This window comes from Anopheles moucheti, chromosome 3 (assembly GCF_943734755.1).
Source record: "Anopheles moucheti chromosome 3, idAnoMoucSN_F20_07, whole genome shotgun sequence".
NCBI lineage: Eukaryota > Metazoa > Arthropoda > Insecta > Diptera > Culicidae > Anopheles > Anopheles moucheti.
Window position 1 is genome coordinate 17,447,869 of NC_069141.1, and position 24,714 is coordinate 17,472,582.

The 24,714-nt window shown below is 45.9% G+C and overlaps 3 protein-coding genes across 3 annotated transcripts in view; all 3 read right to left on the bottom strand.

Moving 5' to 3' along the window:
- Positions 1–747: 747 nt before the first annotated feature.
- LOC128301046 (epidermal growth factor-like protein) lies at positions 748–2,393 on the bottom strand. The gene is made up of 4 exons (XM_053037349.1): positions 2,011–2,393; positions 1,437–1,933; positions 1,195–1,374; positions 748–1,121 (listed from the first exon to the last, which is right to left on the bottom strand). The coding sequence occupies exons 1-4, from the start codon at positions 2,350–2,352 to the stop codon at positions 977–979; spliced, it is 1,164 nt and encodes a 387-aa protein (XP_052893309.1). The 5' UTR covers positions 2,353–2,393; the 3' UTR covers positions 748–976.
- Positions 2,394–2,972: 579 nt separating this feature from the next.
- Positions 2,973–11,156, bottom strand: LOC128301045 (multiple epidermal growth factor-like domains protein 11). The gene is made up of 6 exons (XM_053037348.1): positions 11,032–11,156; positions 7,369–7,495; positions 5,040–5,220; positions 4,839–4,956; positions 3,825–4,765; positions 2,973–3,214 (listed from the first exon to the last, which is right to left on the bottom strand). The coding sequence occupies exons 1-6, from the start codon at positions 11,154–11,156 to the stop codon at positions 2,973–2,975; spliced, it is 1,734 nt and encodes a 577-aa protein (XP_052893308.1).
- A 1,219-nt stretch (positions 11,157–12,375) lies between these two features.
- LOC128304586 (angiotensin-converting enzyme) overlaps positions 12,376–24,714 on the bottom strand; it is a 62,133-nt gene continuing 49,794 nt past the window's right edge. Inside the window, exons 9-10 of the mRNA XM_053041789.1 lie at positions 14,090–14,230; positions 12,376–12,762 (exon numbers count right to left, since the gene is read on the bottom strand). Of these exons, the coding sequence (XP_052897749.1) occupies positions 12,441–12,762; positions 14,090–14,230 (463 nt within the window). The 3' untranslated portion in view covers positions 12,376–12,440. The remainder of the gene's footprint in view (positions 12,763–14,089; positions 14,231–24,714) is intronic.

Sequence of the window (24,714 nt, forward strand, 5' to 3'; positions counted from 1 at the left end):
TATTGCGAGAATTGAACCGATACGGGAATGGGGTGGCTGTGGCGAGATCAAGCATCTTAATCCATGCCCCACAGCGTGTAACTGGGTGTTGGGACCGCATCAACCGCAAGCCCCCGTCGCCCATCAACACCATGCCGATAAGAAATCTCACACATTTCTGGAAATCTCTGGGACTCTCTACCACTTTGCGTTATGATTCATTAGGTCGTGCATGGAGTTTGTGTCGCTTGTAGAGAGCTTGATGTTTATAAATAATGGATTTTTGTCTCGGTGCGAAGACGAAGCAAACAACGTGAAGATCGTTCCAGCATCCAATGGCTTCGAGTGGAGAAGCCATCTGGAAAAAAAAACGCCTGAAGATCTCGATATACAGCCGATTTTCTTTTGGGGAATAAAGACCATTAGACGATTTGGGGTTGGCTCAAAATATTTGCGTTTGGACAGGTTTGGAGTTAAAGAAGTTTAGCTTTAAATTTAACCAAATTGGTTATAGAAGAGATGTTAAAGGTTCCTGCTAAAACAGCTCAAATGTGATAATTATTCAGGGCTCTTAAAACCCCAACGGAAATTTCAGAATTCTTCAACGATTTCAAAAAGAAAAAATATTCCAATCCCATCTCATTATTGCTCCCAGGATCACAGTTCTTTCCTGCTTACACCCTAACCTACATTATATTGATTAAAAACGCATAAACATTCAATTGAAAATGCCTTTCTTTAATGAAGCATACATTACTGCTGATCCGTTACATACATTTATTTTTAATGGTTGTTTGTTTGTTTTTGTTTTATTGCCGCTGCATTCTACACTTCCAACTGCCTGCGCGATAAGCGCTATCAATTACAGCAATGGCGCAGTGCAGCGCGAAATCGTCGACTTCGGTTGAGGAATTCCGTTGTGCAAAAGCGATCCCCTCCCTATGGCATATGGTACTGGTTATCTGTATTCGCGGGTACTGTTTTACTGGCAGCTTGTTTAAGATTTGACTCCATCGAAGCGCTTGACGCACGCTTGACTTCCTTTCAGCGAGCGATCCTTAACGTATCCTGCATTGCAGAGGCACATGTTGGGCCCGGAACAGACACCATTTGGGCAACCGTTGGGACAGTGGGGAATGCAGCTGGAAATAAAAGACATTGTCGATATAGATTGCACAACACATGAAGGAGATTCTCGCAAGCAGAAACACTCACTGGAAGGAGTTGGCCAAGTCGAGGATGTAGCCTCGGTTACAGCTGCACACATTCGGTCCAGTACACTCGCCATTGAGACAGGGACTATCGCAAGTTGCGGTGCATTGATCACCGACCTTCTGGTATCCTGGCTTACAGGAACACGTATCCGGGGCGGTACATACACCGTGGAAGCATCCGCTAAAAGAAATTGAGCAGCAATCAGTAAGAATCTTCTTTTGCTTGGCGAAACGCTCACTCACTCGCTGCAAACTGGCTCACAGCCCACTTCCGACATCTGATAGCCCGCTTCACACCTGCAGACACCCGGCGCGACGCATCGCCCATTCTGACAACCTCCCTCACAGTGGGGAGCACATTTCACCTTCGGATCGAACGAATATCCCTCGCTGCACACGCAACGCTCCACGTCCACACAGCGACCCTCATCGCCACAGCCTCCCGTACACTTGGGCACACACAGCTGATTGCTGGTGCGATCCAACTCGTAACCCTCGTGGCAGCGACATTCACCCGTCCCGATCACACACTCCCCATGATCACACCCGATCGGACACGTCGGAACGCACCGTCCCTGGACGTTCCGTACAAAGTCCGGATAGCACTCGCAGGTGTTCGGTCCAACGCATAGCCCATTCTGGCACGGTTCCTCGCACACCGGTTCGCACTTCCTGAAGTTGTGTACATTACGCTCATACCCCGGACAGCAAACCTGGATGCGGCTGAGGGATGGATTTGACTGGAAAGAAAAGGGAATTTGGGAAAGATATAGCCCAAACAATCAATTTTTAAATGTCGCTGAATGCCCCCACTTACCCCATTGCCTTGCGGGACATCACCCCGAGGATTGTACTTCAACAGCGACACGGTGGGCACCTCCGTAAAGCACACACCGACCGGAATTTGTGCCTTGGTTTTGTTCATGAATCGATCGAGCGCACTAACCGACTCGTTCGAACGGTGCAGATTCATCATGGTCGCGTTCGGACGCAAAGGTTCCATCGCGATGAAACTCTCGTTGACGAACGTTGGATGGTGGGAAGCTACCTGTACATCACCACCTTTGCGCCATGTTTTCACACCTTCCTGGCCGGGTGCGATCCCGAACTGGCACACTAAAGCCAAACCGACCAGTAGGCACCACTTGACAGCTTCCATAGCTGTGATACGAACTTTCTGTAGAATCTTTACGAGCTCCAAACGCAACTCTTACCGCACGGAAGGCTCCGATAGGATTAACGCAACTGGTGAGTTCTCAGCGAATTTCTAACGAACGCTGTTACGCGATAATATCGTACGGAAGCATTGTTAAGAGTGGGCTAGTGTGGGTATTTCCGTTTGGGGTTGGATTGTCCGTTAGTGTTTCTCAATCGGCATGATAGCATGTACGATGTGGTTGGCTCTCCGATTCTAAGGTCCGATCTTGGTGGGATTTTATGTGATCTTGCGAGTTTTAAGCTGCATCACACACACACGCTCTCGCGGACAAGTTTGACGCATTGTGACGAGATGACGAAGACGACTTGTTTGATGCAACAAAAGGCGAAGGAATTCCATACGGAACGTGTGAAGCAGCGCAGTAAAAAGGGGTTGATTGATCGTTCGTCAAGAAATTCATATTTCATGTGGCTAATGAAGCATTTCAAATGCATAAATCAGTAGCTGGTGAACGTTCGCATCAAGAGGAGGATTTAGCTCACAAAAGAACGAAGCGAGAGATACAAAGTCAAAACAAGTTTATTACCTTAAAAAAAATAGCCCAAAATAAAAGCTTATTTCTACGTAAGAACGATCGGCTTGGTGTAGCTTTCATCCTTCTCACCCAGCTGATCCGGTTGCTTATCTGGCTGGATCGTACCATTCGCCACTTCCGCCAACGGTGGATACTGGATTTCATCGTAAATATGCTCCAGACTGTACTTTCGGGGTGGATGCTTTTGATTGATCGTAAAGTTGTAATTGTACGGGGACGATTTAGCCCGATGAATGAAGCTGTTGTTTGCCGGGACGTCGTAGTGTTCTGTGAAGAATTTGCGTGTGAGATCGTTACGTTCTACTGCAGCCAGATATAACAGGTGGGCTAATATTTGTTTGGCCTAAGACAGTAAAACACTTTTTGTTTTTGCAAAATTATTTTTTTAAGGGTGTTCAAGGGTGTTTCACCGATTATAGCCGGTTTTCAAATTTTCGTTACTATATTTGTAGTAGCATTTGTCATTTGCCTCAAGAAAGGTCTTAGTTTCGGTGATCACCTTTTCATCCGAAGAAATTTCTTCCCAGCGAGCATCCGTTTTGAGATCTGAGAAAAGGAAATAGTCACTGGGAGCCAGATCTACGAAATACGGTGGGTGGCGAAGCAATTCAGAGACTAATTCATGTATTTTGCCATTGTTTTCACTGATTTGTGGCACGGTGCGTTGTCTTGATGAAACAAAACTTTTCTTTCTACAATTGTGGCCGTTTTTTGGCGATTTCGTCCTTCAAACGATCCAATAACTTGATATAATAGTTGCTGTTAATGGTCTTTCCTTTCTCAAAATAGTCGATGAAGATTATTCCTAAATCTGTTAAATCTTCTTGCGCGATCTATGTGTTCGGCCAAACAATTATCAGCCGACCTGTTAACTCACCGATATCTCCATTTCTTTGCAGCTTTGGCTTTACTCTCGTGTACGTCACGTGCGGCAAATCTGGAAGTGGATCAGACGATCGATTCGAGTCGGACCCCGTTTGGACACTCTCGTCAACGATCTTTACTGGCGGTGGAGTACTGGGTGCCGGTTTGGCTAGCGTTTTCCTATTCAAACGCTTCATGTAAAAGACCACCGATAGGAGCAGGGCTAGCGTGATCAGCAGGCAGGAGATCGTCACGAACGCTTGCCGATCGTTGGCTTCACTTTGTGCCGTACCTTCGCCGGATATGTCCACCAGCACGGGATGGTTTTCCGATTCCAGATACACGAGCTGTGTGTCCGTTTCGTTCGTGGTGTCGTTCGATGGGGAAGGCAAGTCTTCCTCCTCCTCCTGGGTCGTGTTGTTGGCCGTGGAGGGATCTTCAATTTTTTTCACCGCCGTATCGATGAAGGTGATCTCGACGCGTGAGGTGGTCGTAACCAGCTCGTACATACTTTCGTTGCTGGCCGTGCGGGAGTGACCTTTGGTGAGGACCATGCTCATTTCCGTGTTGTTCGGCAGATACTCGTGGTAAGACTCGGCGTAGGTCGCATTCGGTAGCATTTGTCCGGCAGCTTCCGTTGTGGATGTGGTGGGTATCTCCGAAGATGTACTGGAAGTGCTAATAGTGGTCTTGGAAATATCCGCATTGTCGGTGGTAGTACTGCTGGTAGTCGAATGGGTTACGTTCTCGACTTTGATCCACTGTTCAGCCGATATTCGCTCAGTGCTTTCGGCGGAGTAACTGTTCTCCACCGTTCGGGTGATGTTATCAAACATTACTATCTCATCGTCCGGCATACAGACTCCTGTTTGAGGATGACACGACCGAGTATTACAGCTACACTTGCTAACGCACATCGTCCCAAAGTACCCTGCCGCACAAGGAGCTTCACAGCTGCAAAAGGATGTAAGCGACATTTAAAAAATTTATTCCAAAACGCGCCCAATGTCCCTTTCTTGTACTCAACTATCTTCCCATCCAACCCTCGTTGCAGCGACAGTGTCCAGTTTTTGTGTCGCAATGGGCAAAGTTCTGACAATGGCATCGATTCCGACAGTTCACACCCCACGTTCCATTGCGGCATCCTGAAAGTAATCACTCACAGCGCTTCGTTAAGTATCGGGACAACGTAAACCCGCCCAACCGAACCTTCCGAAAGGGCACCTACTCTGCAGACAATATTTGCCCCCGAAGCCAGCCTCGCAAGTGCACACGTTCGGTGCCGTACACTCGCCATGGATGCATCCACCCCGGCATATTGGACGACACTCGCCGGTGGTTCCGTTTCCGGTGCGCCGTTCCTGATACCCTTCGCAGCAGAACTCCACCCGCCGTGTCTTGGTGACGTTCTGGAAGCATATTGAGGTGTGTGAGGTTATTTTAAGCGAATAGCATCGTTAAAGTTTCCTGTCCGTTATTGCCAACTTTTGCGGACATTCGTAAGGTTAATACACCATACTGCTACACACGTCATGATCATATGATTGGGGTGCGTGAGTTAATGGTTCACAGTGACAGTAAGGGAACAGGTTTTATGGACATTCAGACACCACGACATGATGACCGGAAGTCACGTTCCTAACATGGTTGTGACGCAATAAACACGATCGCCATGCATACAAACAGAGGGGCACAGATTTATGGCGAAAATGCATCAAACTTAGGTTAGGTTTGATGATAAAAAAAACTTTACTTTCATGAAGTTCACAAGAAGTAATGTATTTTTGTGATTCAATCGAAAAGGAAGGAATTATTTATTCACAAACTTATTACTCTTCTCTCTATTATAAACAACACCTATTACAGGCAGCGCAAGGTTCTGAGGAAATGTGGTGGCAAATGCGGGCAATTAAATATACAATTGTTGATGGAAGCGGGTAGACTACATTGTTATAATTATGTTACATTTTACAGATAAATATAAAATTTAAAATGAAAGCTTTCGATAAGTACTATTTGTGCAGCTTATCTGGCGAAATGTTTAAGCCAATCGGATCACAGGTGTTCAGAAAATGATGAATTAAAACTTTTTTTTACTAAAAATTTCGGAATGTTTAAGCTACTACAATTTGTAGTAATTGTTTTACAGACCAAGTCTAACTTATTGACTGTATTGAGTTATTATTTGTTTCTATTCTTTTAATTACACAAACGCCTTAAAAAAGCTGAATTCTGAAGCTGTGCTAAATTCAAGTTTTTCATTTTGAACTAACATGATCCAAATGCAGGCAATGTAGGCAGGAAATATTTATTCACAAACATATTACTGTACCCTCTATTAAAAGTAACACCTTTTACACCAATGGACATTTCAAAGCGTTTTCGGAAGCGGTTTAGAGCATTTAAATTACTCGTTTTTTTAATAATATGCTACCCCTTCCATTCACTCGCAGTCGGAAGTCTTCAATGAGGTGTTCCTAACTCTGGTTTGTCTTATGTTTGTGCTTGTTTTTATGAACACATCCCTTCGGTATTAGCATTTTCATTTCCCAGGCTCCTCGACCATAATACACGCCGATCATGTATGCGACCGATCAGTTACAATCCCGAATCACCACTTCAAACCCATTAAAACACATCCCCAAACCCGGGCACGATCTACCCGCCTTGGTTGGCTGATTAAATTAAAGCCCTCCCTGTCGCTGGCGGGAAAAGGAAACAAAAGGCGGACGTAGCCGAAACTTGCCGAGACTCCGAAACCGAATACTAACTAGCGGCGCAACGGTGCAGAGGATTCGCTCACAAAGGAAAGATAGCAACCGGCAGATAGGCTTGTCTTTGCGCGATGTGATGGGCTTTTGTTTCGCTCGTTTACTTTCAACCGGGCGCGGCATGCTGACAGATAGTGTGAACGATTCAACCACCAGCGCCGTTCGCTTCCTGTTCTTGAGGGGTGTCTACCGTCTTGTTGTGGCTTGGTGCGTTTATCGGCCTTCCACTGCTCCCGTACGCTCCGCGTTCTCGGCGGGAGTTTTTACAGATGACGAGCAGAAGACAAAGAAGCGTCCCTACTCGAAACCCCACTGCTGCACTCAGCAAGGGCGGAAGTGACAATATGAAATAATGGATGAGACATTTTATGTTTGGGGCACATTCAAACGCGGGGGGAGCTCCGACCGGCCCGACCCCTATTGCGCCCGCTAAATCTAATAGCGGTAATTGATGTTTACGATCTGCTATGGGCGCACACTCCTTTTGCATGTGGTGGAGCGATCATTTTTGGGGTTGTGTGTTTTTTGGCGCACAAAAGCAGCATAATGTTTTTTAGATTGTGAATAGCAATTTGGCGGCACATTTGCCTGTTTGTGTCAAACGGCGTCGTTTTTTACGGCATCTTGATGGGTGGGTTAACGGGCTATTAGCGAAGATTGTAGCATGACTCGGATTAGTACTGCAGCAGTAGCGAAATGTCACTAGGGGTTGTTTTTTTGTTTGCATTAATAGAGCTATAAAACCGAAAAGTAATGTTTGGCTAATGAGAGTAAAATTATTCTTACCTGTTTCACGAACACTTCTTTCATTTCTGTTCGATACGAGGTGCATCTCGGTGGGATCTCCAGGCACCACTGTCGCGTTAGCACCTGCACTGTTTGATTGCGTGGAATGGTTTCCGTTTCGGTATAGCTGCAATGTTGAAAACATGCGTAAAAAAACACTTAAAAATATCATTAGCCTAATGGCAACTCTTTGCCCCTTTTGGAGGCCCGATTATATGAAAATGTTTCGAGTACACGATCGACACCAACTACCACAACTTTAACCCAAATCGACACAAGCAAAGAAAGTCATTACATTGCGGAGCCTCCTGGGAGCAGCACGAAGGAGAGGTGATTTTTTTCACTCTCCATTTTATTCAAATGCCATAACGAGATCGGTCCCTAGTTTGCGGACCAGAACAAACTCCCGATCGCTTCCCGCCGCACTGTGGTGGGACGCCACACGCCATCGCCATTCGATTGCATCACTCACGATGTTCACATTTAGTTGCTCCAGCATCCCCCGTTCGTTCGTCCGCATGGTGGCCCACATTCGGGTTGGATTTTGGTGGGTTTTTCTTTGCCCTGCCTTTTAATTGCGCTGCGCCGTCAGCAATCGCGCACCCGACCCAGCACCGGGAGATAAAAATGCGTTCGCGCTGTTAAGATTTTTCAGCCAGCGGTTGGCCAAACAGCTTCGTTCGTCGTATTGCGCACATGACTGATTCGACAATTGCGGGATGCGAGGGTTGTTTAAAGGGTGCCGAGAAGCAGCGTTTTTCGCTGCTCGTTTTCGCATGCGATCATACAAACGAATCTCGGTGGGTTTTATGCAGGAGGAAAGCGTGCACCGTGTTACGGCAACGCAAGGTTCTGGGTGAAATGCTGAGGTGGCAAATGCAGACAATTAAATATACATTTGTTGATGGAAGCGGGAAGACTACATTGTTATAGTTATGTTACATTTGCAAATACAGATAAATATCAAAGTGAAAATGAAAGCTCGCGGCAAGTACTATTTGTGCAGCATATCTGGCGAAGTGTTCAAATTAATCGGATCACAGGTGTTTGAAAAATGCTAATTTTAAACATTTTTTTTTACTTGAAATTTCTGAATTGAACAATTTAGCACAGAGCTACTACAATCTACAGTAATTATTTTACAGATCATGTCTAACTTACTGACTGTAGTGAGTTATTATTTGTTTCCAATTTTTAATTTAATTATAATCGGAGTTAATTATAATTTTATTCTGAACTAACATGATCCAAATTGAGGCAACACTTCAAACAGCGGCGGATCAAACGGTAGGCGGAGTAGGAAATTGCACCAGGATTTCCGAATGTATAGTACCAGGAGAGCATCCACGGAAGAGGTAGCACCTTGTACAGCAATTTTGGTCGAAAACCGTCGAAAGGTATGCAATATTTAAACACTAATTTTCCCGTTGGTCGAGAAAAATTTCTTTGAAAACTACCAGTTTCCGAATGTAAAGTACCAGGAGAGCATCCACGGAAGAGGTAGCTCCTGGTACTGCGCCGTAAGGTATGCAATGTTTATACACTAACTTTGCAACAAACTTGCAATGCAATGCGCCGTAAGGTATGCAATGTTTTTACACTAACTTTGGAACCAACTTGCATGTACCAGCTGAGCAAGATGGCGCGCAATATGGCGCCCAACTTCGTACTTGTATGCAACAAACTTGCTGGCAAGTTTACATGCAAGATCTTGCGTGCAAGTTTGCATGCAAGTTTGTTGCATGCAAGTTAGTTGTATGCAGTGTTGCGTCCTCTTGTGCGCCATCTTGCTCGGCTGGTACATGCAAGTTGGTTCCAAAGTTAGTGTATAAACATTGCATACCTTACGACGCATTGCATTGCAAGTTGATTGCATACCTTCCGGCGCAGTACCAGGAGCTACCTCTTCCGTGCATGCTCTCCTGGTACTATACATTCGAAAACTGGTAGTTTTCGAAGAAATTTTTCTCGACCAACGGGAAAGTTAGTGTTTAAATATTGCATTTCGGCGGTTTTCGAACTCTCCAAGAGGATTGATCCTCCAGTGACTTCAAATATAATTGAACGAAATTAAAGATGTTTATTAAAATTTATTAATTTAAAACTTATGCCAAAAATGGGAAAAATCTTGTGATTAAATTTTTTTCAAAACAAAAGTGTCAGATTTTTTTTTTACCAATTATTGCCATCGGCATCATCTTAATCATCGCCGCCTGAGTCACTGTTCACCGAAACACCCAAGAATGAATTGCCGTGGTAATTGAATTTCGGTTGGGCTTAAGTGCAAATAATCTGTACAACTGCCACAATGAAACTGTTTGTCATTGGCGCAATTGAGGCTGATTTATGTTCCGCGTGCTCCACACGCAAGACGCTTAATCACAGCCACGTTACGCAAGTGCTCACTAGCTCCACTGCGCCTTAACCCACCTGTTCGGGTGTCTGCTTGCGCCCCCCAAAACTGTAACACGTCCCTTTCCGCGTCCCTTTCCGTACGCGCTCTCTCACAAACCGTTCGCATCAGGCTATCAAATTTGTGACTGATTTTACACACCATTTAGCTGCAACTCCGTTCAACCCCACATCGTGACACACGCTCGGATCCTTTCCACACGCTCGTTAGTGTCCGCTGGATGCGTTCGACAGTGTTCGCATCAATCATAGTGATGGCGTGATTGGAAAAATGACCGACTCACCTCCGTCAGGTGAGTGCGCGGGAAAAATGAGATGAAAAGCTGGCCAGCCGGGCGGTTGTGCAACAACATAGCGACACCCAATACTGGGAAAACGGCGCGTCTACTTTCGTTGCCAAAGAACGGTACAAAAATGCGGAAGCATCATCCCATCGGGAGCAAAAGCTCCCAGTTTTTGGAAGCAACTAACAGCGTACTTTGCCGTTATTATGCGGCTCGTTACTTAAGGGCCCAACTATTAGTGAAAAGGAAAGCTAAACCAGCAACTGCAGCCTCCAGCGCTGGGGCGTTGATTACGGAGCTGGGGAAAGAAGAAAAAATAACAGCTGAATGCCTCCTTCGTCGACACACAATCGACGGTCCACAGCTGACGGGTCAGTGGTGTTGTAGCTATTTTGTAGCAAAGCACAACAAACTACTGCCGTCCCCCCTTGTAGTCTGACCGATCCAATTGTTCGGCAAAGCGGCGAGGTCGTCAGGGAAAATGCAACGCTACTGCAGCGTGTCAACTACAAAACGGGCGGAGGTCCGTCTGGTCCGGTCTGCCAGACTGTGGACGAGATCGTTCGCCCAAGGCAAAGGTGTTATTTTATTGCCATTCCTTTTGGGGGGAGGCAATACTTTTTCCGCACCGGCTCCGCACGTGGTGGAGACCTAAGTGCGGTTCTCATAGCGAATTACGATCCATTACATTATCCAATTAATAAGGTGGCTATTGACACCCGGGAGGGAAATTGACAGTGAACCTTTCGGGGTGCGGCGCTTTGTTCATGGGGAAAGACATAATGGCTCGTTTAATGAATTAACGGTTTAAAATTATGAACCCACTTATGATTTGCGTTAATATTTCCACTTCATTCTCTCTTTTCCAGTTTCAATGTCTTGAATATCTCCGCAAGACCTTGCAAGTGGAGGTATAGAGTTACATAAATAACCACGTGTCTAACAACAATTTGCCTCTTTAGTTTACCTCTCGTATCGATAGCACACATTGTCACCTTGCAAAGAACAGACTTGGGATGTGAGCAGTAGTAGCACCAGCAGTACCGAAACGACTCCACACTGCACAGGACGCTTGTTGAGGTGAATCTTCATCATGCCTTCATCCACATATAAATCCACATAATTAGGCACCAACCACCATCACTACTGCACATTGAGTGAGTTCCCTTCAACACGGTTCTGTAGTTAAGTTATGTATCACTTTTTCAGAAAATTTTCACAAAAGTTCACTCAAAATATTCCTTCACTTTTCGTACAAAACTCGATCTCACAAAACGCGACCCGCGCTTATCCCGTTTCGCATCGGTCAGAAGTCAACGGAACACTGATAGCGTGCGACAGATCCGGCCGACGATGCGGATTGCTCACCGCTTCCTCGTACGCACCAATCGTCGACAATTCTCGAGGATCATCAACATCTTGCCTCGGAAATGGAACGAGATGAAGCACGATCAAATTCAATTTAGCGCTCCCATCGCGGCGCACTCGATGTGGCCGTCCCTTCGAACCTCGCCGTGACGCCTTTTGGGTTTCGCATTTGTCACACATAAGGCAGTGCGCGTATGCACTTGATCTTGGCCGCGGCTCCGGTTGGGGATGACCGTTAAAGGGATGTTGTTTGAGCGTTGGGTCGATGTCACGCACGCCAGGTCAGCATATCCGAAGTTCGTGCTGGTGTGTGTCAGCGTGTCCATTCCTTAGTCGGCAAGCGTAGTCTGTGAAGTGGCCTTTGGAAGTCTATATTTATCAAAGCGGACAACTTGGTTTAAATTTTGGCGCGCGAAAGGGTTCCAATGGTGGACAGATTTTAACTAGAAAACCCTTTTTTATTCTGAGTTAATTTCTTAATAATTTCTTTCCAGAGCTCTATTTATACATCAAAGAATAAGTTCGCTGTGATAACACACCGAAAATGTCCTCCTGGACAGCTTAAAGTGGCAGAAATGAATCAACGTCTCGTAGATATCCAACCGTCATCGTCGTTCTCCTCAAATGCGGCTTCGATTGCAACACCCTCCACCGCCGAGTGCATCACACTTAAGGAATACGTCGACCGAAAACAAAACATAGAAACCGCTCGACTCAATTGAGGCAAATTGTTGCCCACCGCCAACTGGCCACCGTCTCAAGCGTCCAAGTTGACTGGCCCTGTAAGTTCCGATTTCCTGGATGCAGCGACCGTACGACAATGAACTTGACGAGTCATTTTGGACGAGTGGGTTTCATGCGACTGGCAGGATGTTTTATTACTTATTAACTTATGTCTAACACTACTGTGCCCAACAGCTCGACGTGACGTGTTGCGCCACACTAAAGCGTCCATATCTCGGGGTGCATAAGGCGCTGGCGATCACCTTTATTTGCAACGTCTGACACCTATCTTAGTTGATGATGGTGCACCAGTGCACCGATGAGGCAGGAAATCGTAAGCACCAGCCAGCTGGTTAGCTGCAGCTCGACCGCTACATTGTAGAACCCGCCGAACACTTGCAGATTGGCCGTCTCGATGCTGTGCTTGCAGTAGTCACCGTCGTAGATCCAACCGACGTACTCGTTGTTGCGCAGGTTTTCATTCCGCAGCCATTCCTCGAGCGGTCGGAAAAACTCACGCAATGCCGAACCGTCCAGCCGGCCTTCGCCGATCACCTCCTGCAGGACCTGCTGCCACGGTTGCGAAGCACCCCGTTCCATCAGCTTTCTGCATTTGTTTTTGTGCCCCCAACAAAGGAGAGAAGGGAAAGAAAGAGAACCGAAGAGAAGCGTTCGTTAAATCGGGGGAGTTGAGATTCGTTGGATGATAGTCATGGTGAGTTGTGGGTTGTAAATTAAATTTGCACAGCGTTGAGATCGGCACTGATCGGCCGTTTGGTGGACAAAAGCGCTCTGCTAAAAAGGCACCACTAATGCAAGGATAAAGCAGGGCAAAAATAGTGTTCATTAAGCATCGAGCGAGTAAATAGCACCGTTCTGTACGATTCACCTCTTACGTTTCTCCCGGCCTGCGTACTACTTACGATCATCTTTCGCCATGCCACAGCATCTTATCCCATCTCCCGTTTTTCAACACGAACACCTGCAGGCGATGCACATGCGCATGCGAGTGGAGCGTTAAGTGACCGCCGTATTGCAGCGACCTGCATGTTGGTACGCATTACGCAACCGCGGTACACCGTTGCTGGTCGCTGATGCTTAGGTTCCTCCGGTTCCCAGCGGGTGCCCAAATCAAACGTCAAAAACCACAATTACCCCCGTCCGATGGATCATCGGCATCTGCGAGGCTGCTTTCGCTTTCTATGTCAAGTGTTTCACTTGACGCGAAGAATTATAGGCCAATTCATGTGTGAATAACGCTGAACGTAGCCCGGGCTGAAGGCTACGGAGCGAGTGAGTGGGTGTTTTAAGACGTTCTTAAAGTGCATTTTTTGTAATTAATTTGAAACATTTAAACTCGTAAATAAAGCTGCTGGATACGTAATACCTTGACGAATCGGGCCCCGGTGGTGGATAAATCGTTGCCTAATCAATAAGTTATCTTCGTACAACTTAAGCACACGGCTAATACCGGCTCGCCCAACCGGGATTAGGCTTGCTTCCCGATGGCGTGACCTTATTATCGGTGAGCCGATTCGAATTACCTAAAAAACAAGACCTCGAATGCTCGAACGCCTCATGCCAACCGGGCGGCGAATGGATGGCCGGTTAACATGTGTCCCTCGTCAAACGCCTCTGACCAGTTTTGTTTTTTTTTTTTCGGTCAGTTGATGTAACGATGCTTGGAACCCGTGATGGTCGAAGATGAAAGATTGATGTAATAAGTGAACTGTAACACACATTAGTCCCCCCCCCGATCCTTAACGAGGCCCAGTACGAACGTGCCCAAATTCTTCAAACGTCAGCCTCAGTAATCAGTGACATTTCCACCTGGGCCCGGGCCGGGAAAAGTAGTCCATTTAGCTTATTTAATCCCGTCCATCGATGTCCAGAAGCGCGATATGAGGGAAAATGATGAATTGGGTGCAACTCACTTGAGAATGTTACCGGCCGCCGGTTGGCGATAGATGTCACACTTATGCAACGGTTTGGTGGGATCCTGCGGAACGTACTGACCGGAGGCGGTGCACAGGGCACGGTAGATTTGGAACTGCAGCACATTGGAGAAGAAATATCTGGAAGATGGAATAGAAATAGGGAATCATAATTACTAGGGGTGCAACGTTCAAACATGGAACCCAATTCACCCCCTATATGACATCGACGAGACATCGTGTAGATTGCATTCATGTTGGTGATCTTGGTCGTTTGATAACCAGCCACAGTGTAACGGTGTTTCACTGTTGTCTAATGTGTTTATTTCGTCGCTACACCATTGTGGGTTACAATGCTGCCCGAACTCGATACCCCGAATCGATCCTCCATGATTGGGCTCCATGAAACGCAACCGCCTGCCCACCAGACACAACATAGGGCAAATAATGATTAGCCCAAAAACATGCGCTGGGTAGAAATAGGTGCAAACATTCACCTGGAACGGTGAAGTTCGGGGGCATTGCACAATGCTGCATGCCACCGTTATGATGCTGTGAGTGCATCGAACGGCGCCATCCATGTAGGCCACTCATTGTATTTCGGGTGGATTGTTTCGAGGGTTTTTTTAACATCGCGAACGGAGAGCGTTTTCGAATGGTCCACATTAGGTACGGGTTGAAATTGAACCGCTCGTTCCGATCGCTCCCAACGCTGTGTCGACAACAAAAGAGTCAATAATTTAATTGCTATGCGAATAAGTGATAATGTCGCTTATTAGCTTGCACCAGCGTTTTCAAACCATAATAATGGAACGTTTTATTCGCAGTGTGATTGCTAATTTAATCTTTCAACGGTTCGTTGCTTTGCGATCGTTCAACTCTTTTGATCAGCAATGAAAAACGGTTGCTTCATTCACTGTTGACCAACTGCGGGCTGCGGGCTGATTTGTCGCGAAGTTTTATCGATTACTGATGATTGATTGTGCGGTTCACCACACATTCTTTCGGGTACCTTGAACTGTGACTTAATGCACCAGTTATTCCCGTTCCCAGCGTGGGGGCCAACGTCCTTTCATCGCCTCCACCGTCGAGTGGGGGCTTTTTTTTGGCTGATTGATAATTCTGATCAATCAATTTCAACCACGCAGGCAGGGTACGATCGCCTTGATTGATAGATGCCGGTAGTGTTGCAGCAAAAGCCCGGTAGCGCAGCACCATAGTCCGGCCCGGTTACGATCTCAATCTGCAACTTGAGCCGAAACAGTCGACTTTTCTTTTCTCGCCCACCCCCCACACTGTGAGCGCTTTTCATCGCGGTACTGATGTTAATGCAGGATTATTTTCCCGAACGATTAAGCACGAGATAGACGGTGAAGAAAAGAGTCCGAGCTGACAAACGATAGAATGCGGCGAAATAATAACAGACATTGCGGATAGTTCACTTTTGCATAATAAATGCTTGCCATTGATCGTTGTCCTGGTGCTGGAACAGCAAGGGATTCGGTTATCATGGGCATAATGTTATGCGAGAGAAAGGAGTATCAGTGGCACGTTTATTATAGCGCGTCGTATAAAGGCTTAAAACGAATCATTAAATCACACCCCCGTTTAGCGGAGTGTACTTATCTTGACGGACGATAAATAAGATACGAGCTGAAATATTTCTTTGCTAAAATAAAATGATCTCCTCGTTTGAAAGGAATGTCCTGATGTTTCACAAATAGCGTTTGAAATATTACCTACTTGGTAGCTTTTAATTTGTCCCTAATCCGATCCACCCGATCCAAGACGACAAATGCTAAATGGTAAGAGTGTTCAGAGGTCAACTAATGATCAAAAGCCTTAAAACGGCACGACGGGCGGTTAAAACCGGGCTCGTCCATTTCGGCTCCATTCGAGCATCGTGCATCCCGGGTAACCTTGAGTTCGATTTGCAAATGTGACGAAAAGAAATGTCATAAGCGGGCACGATGCATCTCCGCCGTTCGTGAGTTGCTATTCATTGGATTATGGAATTGAGACGCTCGCATCAATTGCGCTGTGTCGACACATTTCGGTGGCTTCGGTGTAGAGTGCAGCATTTGTTATACGGGCGCTGGAATTGCTTTCAGTTAGCGGCGGAACTAAATGTAGTTGAAGTACTGAAAAGGATGTAAATTAATTTTGTTTCCTTCACCAATGTGATGCACAACGGCTCCATGAGTCGACAAGTCTTTAAATATCAAGGTAACGACTGGTTGACGACTCTATTCACATTCACCCTAACCATTATTCGGGCACATTTTTATCAAATCAGTTCATCTGCTCTGCTAAAAAACTACCAAAATGTCGAACTGAACGATCCCATTTCATAATAATGATGCGAGTTGTCGCCTCAAATGAAAAGCGAACACATGATTTGTGTTGTACTCATATCATCCCGAAAGTGGATTGGCAAATCTTGTGATGCTTGGCTTTGGGGACGACAAAAAATTCAACTGAATCAACCCACAGTGTCGCGTAGAAAAGTTTGATTTGACAGTGACATTTTGCGGTAATTGCTTCGGTTGCGCTGCGATGTGCATTGCCATGGTACACGCTCCTTAGAACTGTCATGCCGAGCGGAGACATGCGAGCAGAAGCGAAACGATACACCGTAACGCGTGCTCGGCTGCATTAAAAAGCCTTTCTGTCTGAACCTGTTGATTGACAATTTGTCATGAAGAATTTTGTCGCAATGCGAGCAACAGCATGCATCGGTCATGCGTCAATGAGGCGAATGCTTGCAAATGACGACACGATAAAAGCCGCCGACCGTTCAACAGCAGCAACATCATCATCATCGTGATGGTTTGATGCTTAATTAGCCAGTACGCTAAACTATGGTCCGAATTTACGTAATTTTCTTTGTCCGGTTCGAATGCATGCGGTTTGGTTTTTTTTTTGGGACGCCAATTCCATTCGGCCCTTTGCCAACTTTTGTGGTTGGTTTCGATTTGTCATCGCTTCTGGGTTGACCTACATCGCCATGCTCATCGCTTTTGTCCGTCCGCATGAGTAGGTCCCGGACGAGTGCCCTTCATTTATGCACTGCAGCACCTGTGGCTTTATCGAACGTGTCGTACGACATGTCGGCGTACCGTAACCGTCAATACACTTTATTTTATTTTGGATATACCTTCCTTTTCTGTGCGATCTTCATACCCGACTGGAGTTGTGGTTTAAAGAAAACGGAAAACACGGCGTAAATGGAGAAGCATAACAACAGTTCAAGGCCGTGTCCCTGTTTTAACGGCTTCCCTATTAATCGGTGGCCTGATTTTGGTTTCCTTCCAACAGTCCTCGTCGTTGCTCTTCCAACATGCCAAGGGCTTTCACTTTGTACCGATGAATCGTGCTTTTCCGCTCACCGAGCAAGAGTTGGAATTATATGTCCGGTGCGGCGATCGGAGCACGAGCAGCCGACAATCGATTGCCCCATCGAGTTTCGTAGTCGATCGATAGATCCAATCATCGATCGCGAGCTTAGCAGCGACCTCAAGATATATTTCTGGCCCATTCTGCGTCACCGGAACGGACATGGCATCGTGTCCAGACCTTGCTGTTTGTCTGGGCAAACAATTACTGGTGATGATCCGTGCATTCACGAAGAGTTTCAAAATGCTCGACGAACTTCAGAGCCACAGTGATCACCTACAAAATGTTGGATGATAATCTTCTGATCATAAATCTTCGGTAGCTTTTCATGCCTAACAAACGTGAAATGATCGGTGCCGTTTAATTTCATTGCCGACGATGATCTTTCGTTGATACGATCAATCAGGTATAGCAAGCGAGAAGTGTGAGATTTTAAGATAATCTTGAGTTTTTGAATGGATATCAGCATACAATAATAATGAAAAGAAGAAAAGCATTATTTAATTTAGATTACAACGTTTTAAAATATAACCCAAACTGACCAATTTGAAAACGGCACACTGTTTTGAGCTCAGAATACTTTCACACGCACTCCGCGAGAGCGTCGTGAGGATGCACTTAGACGTCGGCAGACCTTGAATTAATGTAGTAATGCACTTGCGCTACTAACCATTCCCGATTGACCAACTCGTTTCACTCTCGTCGGGTTCGTTTTTCCATACCATTCCTTTCCTTGTTCGATTGCCTTATTGGTGAGTGGTCATTCAAAGGTATGCTCATCCATAAAGTTGATGTTGACGTTAAAAAGTGTTCAATCTGAGGACCTTTTTATGGTAAGCATTGTTGCAGCAATATTTTGACACATTCGAATGAAAGTTTGGTGTTTATAGATTGTAGGTTTTAAATAAGAATTAAATAGTTACATTAACTAGTAATTTAAGTGGATATATTATTCTAATAAAAAACTGATTTCTCTACAGACTCGAAAATCAATCGACCTCGTTTGTGCTGTGCTGCAAATCTCTCGCCTCAATTCGTTCACCATTCGCTCAGCGGTTGATGAAATCGTTTGATGTACGATTCCATACCAGCCCATGATTTATGCCCGTTAATAAACAAGCAATCCTTAATCATATCACACCTCCGATCCAGCCCTGTAACGATTGCTCTCCGCGAGATGCGATGGTGGCGGGTACGGGATTGAATATTGGTGATCAATTTATTACACCTGGCGTCACCACCCAAAGCACCGATTATCGGTGCCTCTCCGCCCTGGAGTGGCTACGGCGATCGCATAATTGTTGCTTCGTGCCCCAAGCGGGAGCGCTTTGGGGGGGGGGTTCGTCGCTTATTGGCACGCGGTTTCTTTCACGAAATCGTTTGATTTATTGTTTATTTGCTCGGTGCATTTCAGCAAGGTGCCCGATCGATACGGGCGATCAATGGGGAATTATGAAAAGTCAGCGTACCGAGGATGCTCCATTGGTGTGAGATTGCAATGGAGCAGCGTTGATAAAAGTGTAGGGGAAGCAGTAGCAAACGCTGCACACTGCGAGCATAAATCAGGGCACAAAGATTTAGCCAAGAAATAAAAAAAAAACGAAACGAAACAAAACAGACGATGAAATTCGGTGAAGGTAGTCTCGGTGATTCTACCAGCAGTAGGTAAACAAGTCAAGCGATTGCGAAAATATTTCCAAACCATCACACCGCACTCAAATAGCGATCTTTATGCTTTTGTTGTGCTTTGGTTGAGGCTGCGATCGCGAAGGCAGAGACGCGCGGTGCAGCTCGCGAATAGTACACCGGTCTTTTCTTTCGTTCGGTGTCATTAGTGCGGTAGTAACTTGAGCGCTTCAATGAGCGGATTTTAAATGGCCGAACGGTTGCAGCTCGTTCGCTCAAGGAAATGACCCTACCGCAGCATGCGTGTGCAGGCGAGCCGTCGCCGTAGAACGAAGAGTAAGGAAGCAAAAGTAGAAATGTGTTTCACACACATGAAAGAACGCGGGCAGCCTCGGTTGGTATGTCGCTGTGTCCTAAATGGATTCTGTCCGCTAGTAGTGAGCGCAAAAACGGCTCCTCGTACACGCGCCTGATCAGGTAGGACAAGCATTAGCGCTAAGGGTAATTAAATCGCTCAACGCGCGATCGGCAGACGATCGTGGCGGGGTGGAGGGTGACGATCATGGATGGTCTGCTATGGGGTTTTTTTGTTTCTTCTCGCTCTCTACTAGGCATTCGGTTTGAAAAATGGTGCGCTCCCACAGCAATAAACTTGCAATGTACGCGGGAGATGGAAAAGAGTTTCCCCCCGGTTGGTTGACAATGTCGTTAAATTTCTTTACCTTCGCGAACCACTCGAGACACGGCGAGCGCTAAGAATGTTGGCCCGTTTAGGTTCAAGTACGTTCGATGATCGACATACGGTTGCTGTGGAGATGCAAAAGCAGCAAAAAAAACAGCCTCCCAACATCCGCGTGCTGTGGGCAACGGCAGTAGTGTCGCGACCCACCAGCGTGTGGAAGGAGTCGCGCGCGTATGCGTGGGCATAAGAAATGAAGCAAGACGAGCTGCCGATTTTCGATTGCAAAGAACACATACCGTTGTGCGGTGTTCTTTGGTACGGTGACAGCCGAAGACTTTCAACCAATCGATCAGACTGTGTTTGCTGTGCTGCTGCGGGTGACAAACCACCGTGGCGGGTGGGTATTTAATGTGCATTTATGCACGGCTACCGCCACGCTACTCGGTATCAATCATATTTTATGTGCTCTTCTAAGCTTGTAATTATTGGGAATGCAAACACGGTCGCTCGATCGCGGGCACTGTCTGTCCGGAGGTGCGTTGTGTAATTGAAATTAGTTCTTTCAATTGCCCGAACGATTTATTGCTGCTGGTCAGTGATGGTTTGCGTTTGCGAGGGAAGAATCTAGCGAGATCTATACATTAAAGAAAACCCATCGGTACGGCTTATTGAGACACAACCTCTGCTTCAGTGTGTAATGTTGCCTGCAGGACGTGGTAGTCTGCTTGAGCTAAACACATAATTCCTTTCTCCTGCATTCACATGGGAAGTTGCTCCACAATAATTAGGTAATGTGTTCCCCATATATTTTTTTTACACGTTGCGTCATAAACATGACATTAGCGTTACGCTTCAACCAACTGCACTAAATTACTTCCAGTTAGCAAGCGTATTTGCAAACCTCGAAAAAACGCCAAAGTGCCGAAGAGTTGTTGCGAGTTGTTTGTTTGCAAACAATAATCAAACTAGCAAAAACATCTTTCCCTTCAAATAAAATGCAAATCCTCGACTGACCCTCTGCTGCTTGTTGCTAAAATGTTGCGCCCAAGGCTACCACGAAGATCACGACAACTGAGGAAAAGAGTATCTTTCATACACAATGGCTAAGCTACCGCCGACTACTTCCTACTAGCGCACTGGATGCATTGCCTCTTTTTTAATACACTGTGCTGTACAACATTTCGCAAAAGCATTTGGGGTTTTCGTCATATATTTGCCCACTAGCTACAATCGGTAGCCTACCCCCGGTCCCCGGTCGGTATTGATGCCGAAACTGTAGCTGCTAGCCAGATCAAGTACACCCGGTAGCATCATCTTGTGATGTGATGTTGTTGCGGTGCCGTTGTTCGCCGCACTTCTATCGCCATCGTGACTGACCGTGATCCTATCGTGGTAAGGTGTCTTGCGAATAAACTTGTAAGACTCTTGAACAACCATTCGGTATACCCCAACGATACTCCTTGCCGATTGGTTTTGGTGCTTTAGCATGATTTTCCCAGCATCTTGCCCACATTGGCTCCTTCGCCGTGATCCGCGTTAAAACGCGTAAGACATCATAACCTATTTTTTTCTTTGCTTTCTATCTCCACCAAGCTCCAGAAGGTTGCTGGAAACTGTTGCCTGTTCCTGGTAGAGCTCATTACGTAATACGTACTCCCATTTACGTACCGGGGCGTTCAATATATGTTCATTATTAAAACAAACGCCCTGCCTTTGAGTGTGCATAGCCTGGCCGCTTGATGTTGGATAGCTTACGCTGGTTCAATACCTGATACACGAGAGAAGTAAAAAATCGATCGTTTTGTAGCTGGGATAAGTGATCAATTGCTGCAGTTTCATTACATACTCGCAGTCATCCATAGTGCGCCTGAGCTTACAATACACCATTGGCCAATAGTGGCGCAAATGCAAACAAACAACTGATTGTTTATCCTCTCAAGCCGTTTTCAGAATCTCTCAGACCGGTTGTGCTATTTAGCAATGTCGAACTCCCTATCAAGCACATTATCGAAACGTACGATCGTCGCGGAGCTTTGTGACAACTGTAAGGTTCCATGTTTTTTTCTTTTGTTGCTGAATGAAAAGAGCAAAACAAAAAGATTTGTGGTGGCCGCAAAAATGTACGAAACGAAATTCTGATTTCATTCCACCCGCATACATTCGCCACACCTGACTTGGTTGACACAGGATCCGATCGGACAATAGCAAACTGTCCTTTTCCCTTTTGTCCTGTCGGTTTTGATTTGAGCATTCCCTATACGAAAGCGTACAGTGGCCTGGTGTGCGAAATAATTCGCGTTCGAATTTACCCACTTCGTTGGGAATAACCCATCCATCGTTGTTCGTGAATGGCGCGCAGAAAACTGTGTCATTTCTGTTATGCAATCCGCGTGTGGGGCTGTTGACCATCGGGAAGAAACAGGGGGTGTTACATGTGGGTGTGTGTGTGTGTGTGTGTGTGTGTGTGTTTGCCTGCAAAGCCTTGCCCAAGTCGTAAATTGATATTGTGTGAGATTTATTGCACTTCCGTGGATGTTTTTATCGCTTTGCCGTACCTGACTGTAAAATAACTGACCGGCGGCCCATGAATGGTGTTTTTTTATATTTAATTCTATTTTTGGTGAATAAATAACATCGTTTTCGTATCAAAAGATGGTAACGTAATTGTAAGGTGGGTTGTTGCTTCATGAAACTATTTTACATTAAAGTGTGTCAGTACCGGTGATAACTGTGATAAAGCCTCAACTCCAATAGCTCTTTTGTAATGAATTCGGTCACTTCCAACGGGAAGGTTACACCGGATCGGAGATGCATAAATAATCATTCATTTCCATTTGCCTGGATGGAATATTAAAATGTGTACGCATATATGAATCTTGCCCGCTTTCATCACTCGCTGCTCTTTTTTGTGTTTTGTGTTTCCTCCCCGTATGACCCAGTGAGTATGGTGGTGTATGAATTCGGCAAACCGCCACGAATCGAAAGGAAGTTGACATTCTCGGAAGGCGTTGGACACATTCCAACGACGAGTGTAAATGCAGCGACCAAAGCGACCGCGAAAGGGTTCGTCGCTTGCCGCCGGGTGGTGAAATCTTTCGATTGAAACTTGATTATAATTTACTTACCGCGAAACCGTACCGTGGTACACGGTATACCGAACGCTGGCAGATGATGCAATGTGCATCGTCTGCGATGACAGTTGCCAGTGTGCAGTGGCATATTATATTATGCTACCTTGTACTAGCATGTACATGGTGGCTCGTGCACTCCAGCACTGCGCTTGTGCGTAACGTGAGGAGGCGCGGAGCGAAGGGCCGGTTTGATGGGGTTTCGGGACGACGAGCAGTACAGCAAAGTTCGATTGAGCGCATCGGTTAAATGCAGAGCTGTGCCAGAAGCTCTGCAGACTGCAATTTATTTCGCCAACAACTTCTCGCGATGATTGTAACTATTGCAACGGTAGCTAGGTGTAGGAGCTGCTATGCTGCTCCCCAAGAGGTAAAGAAGTAGTACTGTTTTTTGTGGCTTTTGCTGTGCATCCCGCATGGAGGATGAACCATTTACATGAAATAGTGAATCTAACGACACCAATAAAAATTTCCCAAAAGCAAAACACCACCAAAAATGGGCGCCAAAATAAAAAAAAACCCTCCCGCATCGTTACACAAACGCAATTTACCTTCGCAGCTCTTTAATCGCGCGGTTCAACCCCGCTGACCTATGGTGGGCAAATGAAGCAATAGATAATTAGCAACAAACTAGCAGCGTCCTCGTCCGACAGCGAAATCTTTGCATTTGCATTTTCATCTGCATTATTTTGTCTTCCCTGTCACAATCCACCCGAAAGCATATTATTATGTACAAAAGCGAGGTTTCGAGGAAACCGATCCGAACCGGTGGTAAACGGCAGCATAGGTCGATGAAACAAATAAATCGGTATGCTGTAAATACGAGCACTCGCACGAAAGCCCTCGGTCCGCGCATCTTCCCACCCCAACCCACGGTACGTGGTGTGCTAAAGAAATGGCCCGAGATCCATGCATCGTCTGCCGCCGGGTTGGATTGGTTCTCTCCCGTGTGATTCTCGCGCAGTTTGCAACCGTTCGTTTGCTCATTCATGCATACGTACGTGTGTGTACACGGAGGGGTTTGTGAAGATGTTCGCTGAAGGGAAGATTAAATCATCTTTTGCTTAAGGTTTCTTCTGATGCCTTCTGCGGGCAGTAAATGTGTTGCGTTCGCATCGTTCCATGCGAGTGCATCGTAAATCAGCGGCGTGAATCTCACCCAACCACGTTCATTATCTCGCACCAAACGTGGATGATGAATGAACTTATCATTGCTAGTAAATTGTAGCAAATGACGGTAGTCGCTATGATGTCTTGTGGTTTATAGTTTGATTAGATGATAAATTTTGTAATTATTTTTCCCCCAAAAGGTCACTCGAAAGGAATGTTAAAGTTAGGAGTTCCGTTTAAGTGTTCTAACTAATCAATACCTTCTAATTTGCTGCAATAAAAGCCCAAATATACAAAGATCTCATTTTTTATAAATTTCTTGCATACAACAATCTCATTTTAATGAGCAATTTCGACATGGGTTTGCCCGAAAGAGTACACAATGTTTTATTATGTGCAACTTTATCAATCCCACTCAGTCAAACGCAACAACATCAGCCCCAAAATCAACCACACGCGCCAGTTACATCGAGGTTCGTGTATCACACGCGTACTGATAGCGTGCAAACGGCTCTCCTAGCACACATTGGCGGGCTCTTTCCTTTGTAGCTTGTATGTTTTGCAAAACGCATCCAAAAACCCGCTCACGATATAAGCCGCTACCGGCTCACGCGCGGAGTGCGTGAGTCGAATGGTTGAGAAAAGCACACACACAGGGCTGTGTTGCACCGATGACGCATAAT

Coding starts and splice junctions, on each gene's coding strand:
- LOC128301046 (XM_053037349.1), bottom strand. CDS start 2,352: ATGGAAGCTGTCAAGTGGTGCCTACTGGTCGGTTTGGCTTTAGTGTGC. Junction 1,375..1,436: donor TGTGAGCCAGTTTGCAGCGA/GTGAGTGAGCGT, acceptor AATTTCTTTTAG/CGGATGCTTCCACGGTGTAT. Junction 1,122..1,194: donor GACTTGGCCAACTCCTTCCA/GTGAGTGTTTCT, acceptor TTTTATTTCCAG/CTGCATTCCCCACTGTCCCA.
- LOC128301045 (XM_053037348.1), bottom strand. CDS start 11,156: ATGAAGATTCACCTCAACAAGCGTCCTGTGCAGTGTGGAGTCGTTTCG. Junction 5,221..7,368: donor AAGAAGTGTTCGTGAAACAG/GTAAGAATAATT, acceptor ATATGCTTCCAG/AACGTCACCAAGACACGGCG. Junction 4,957..5,039: donor GGGCAAATATTGTCTGCAGA/GTAGGTGCCCTT, acceptor GATTACTTTCAG/GATGCCGCAATGGAACGTGG.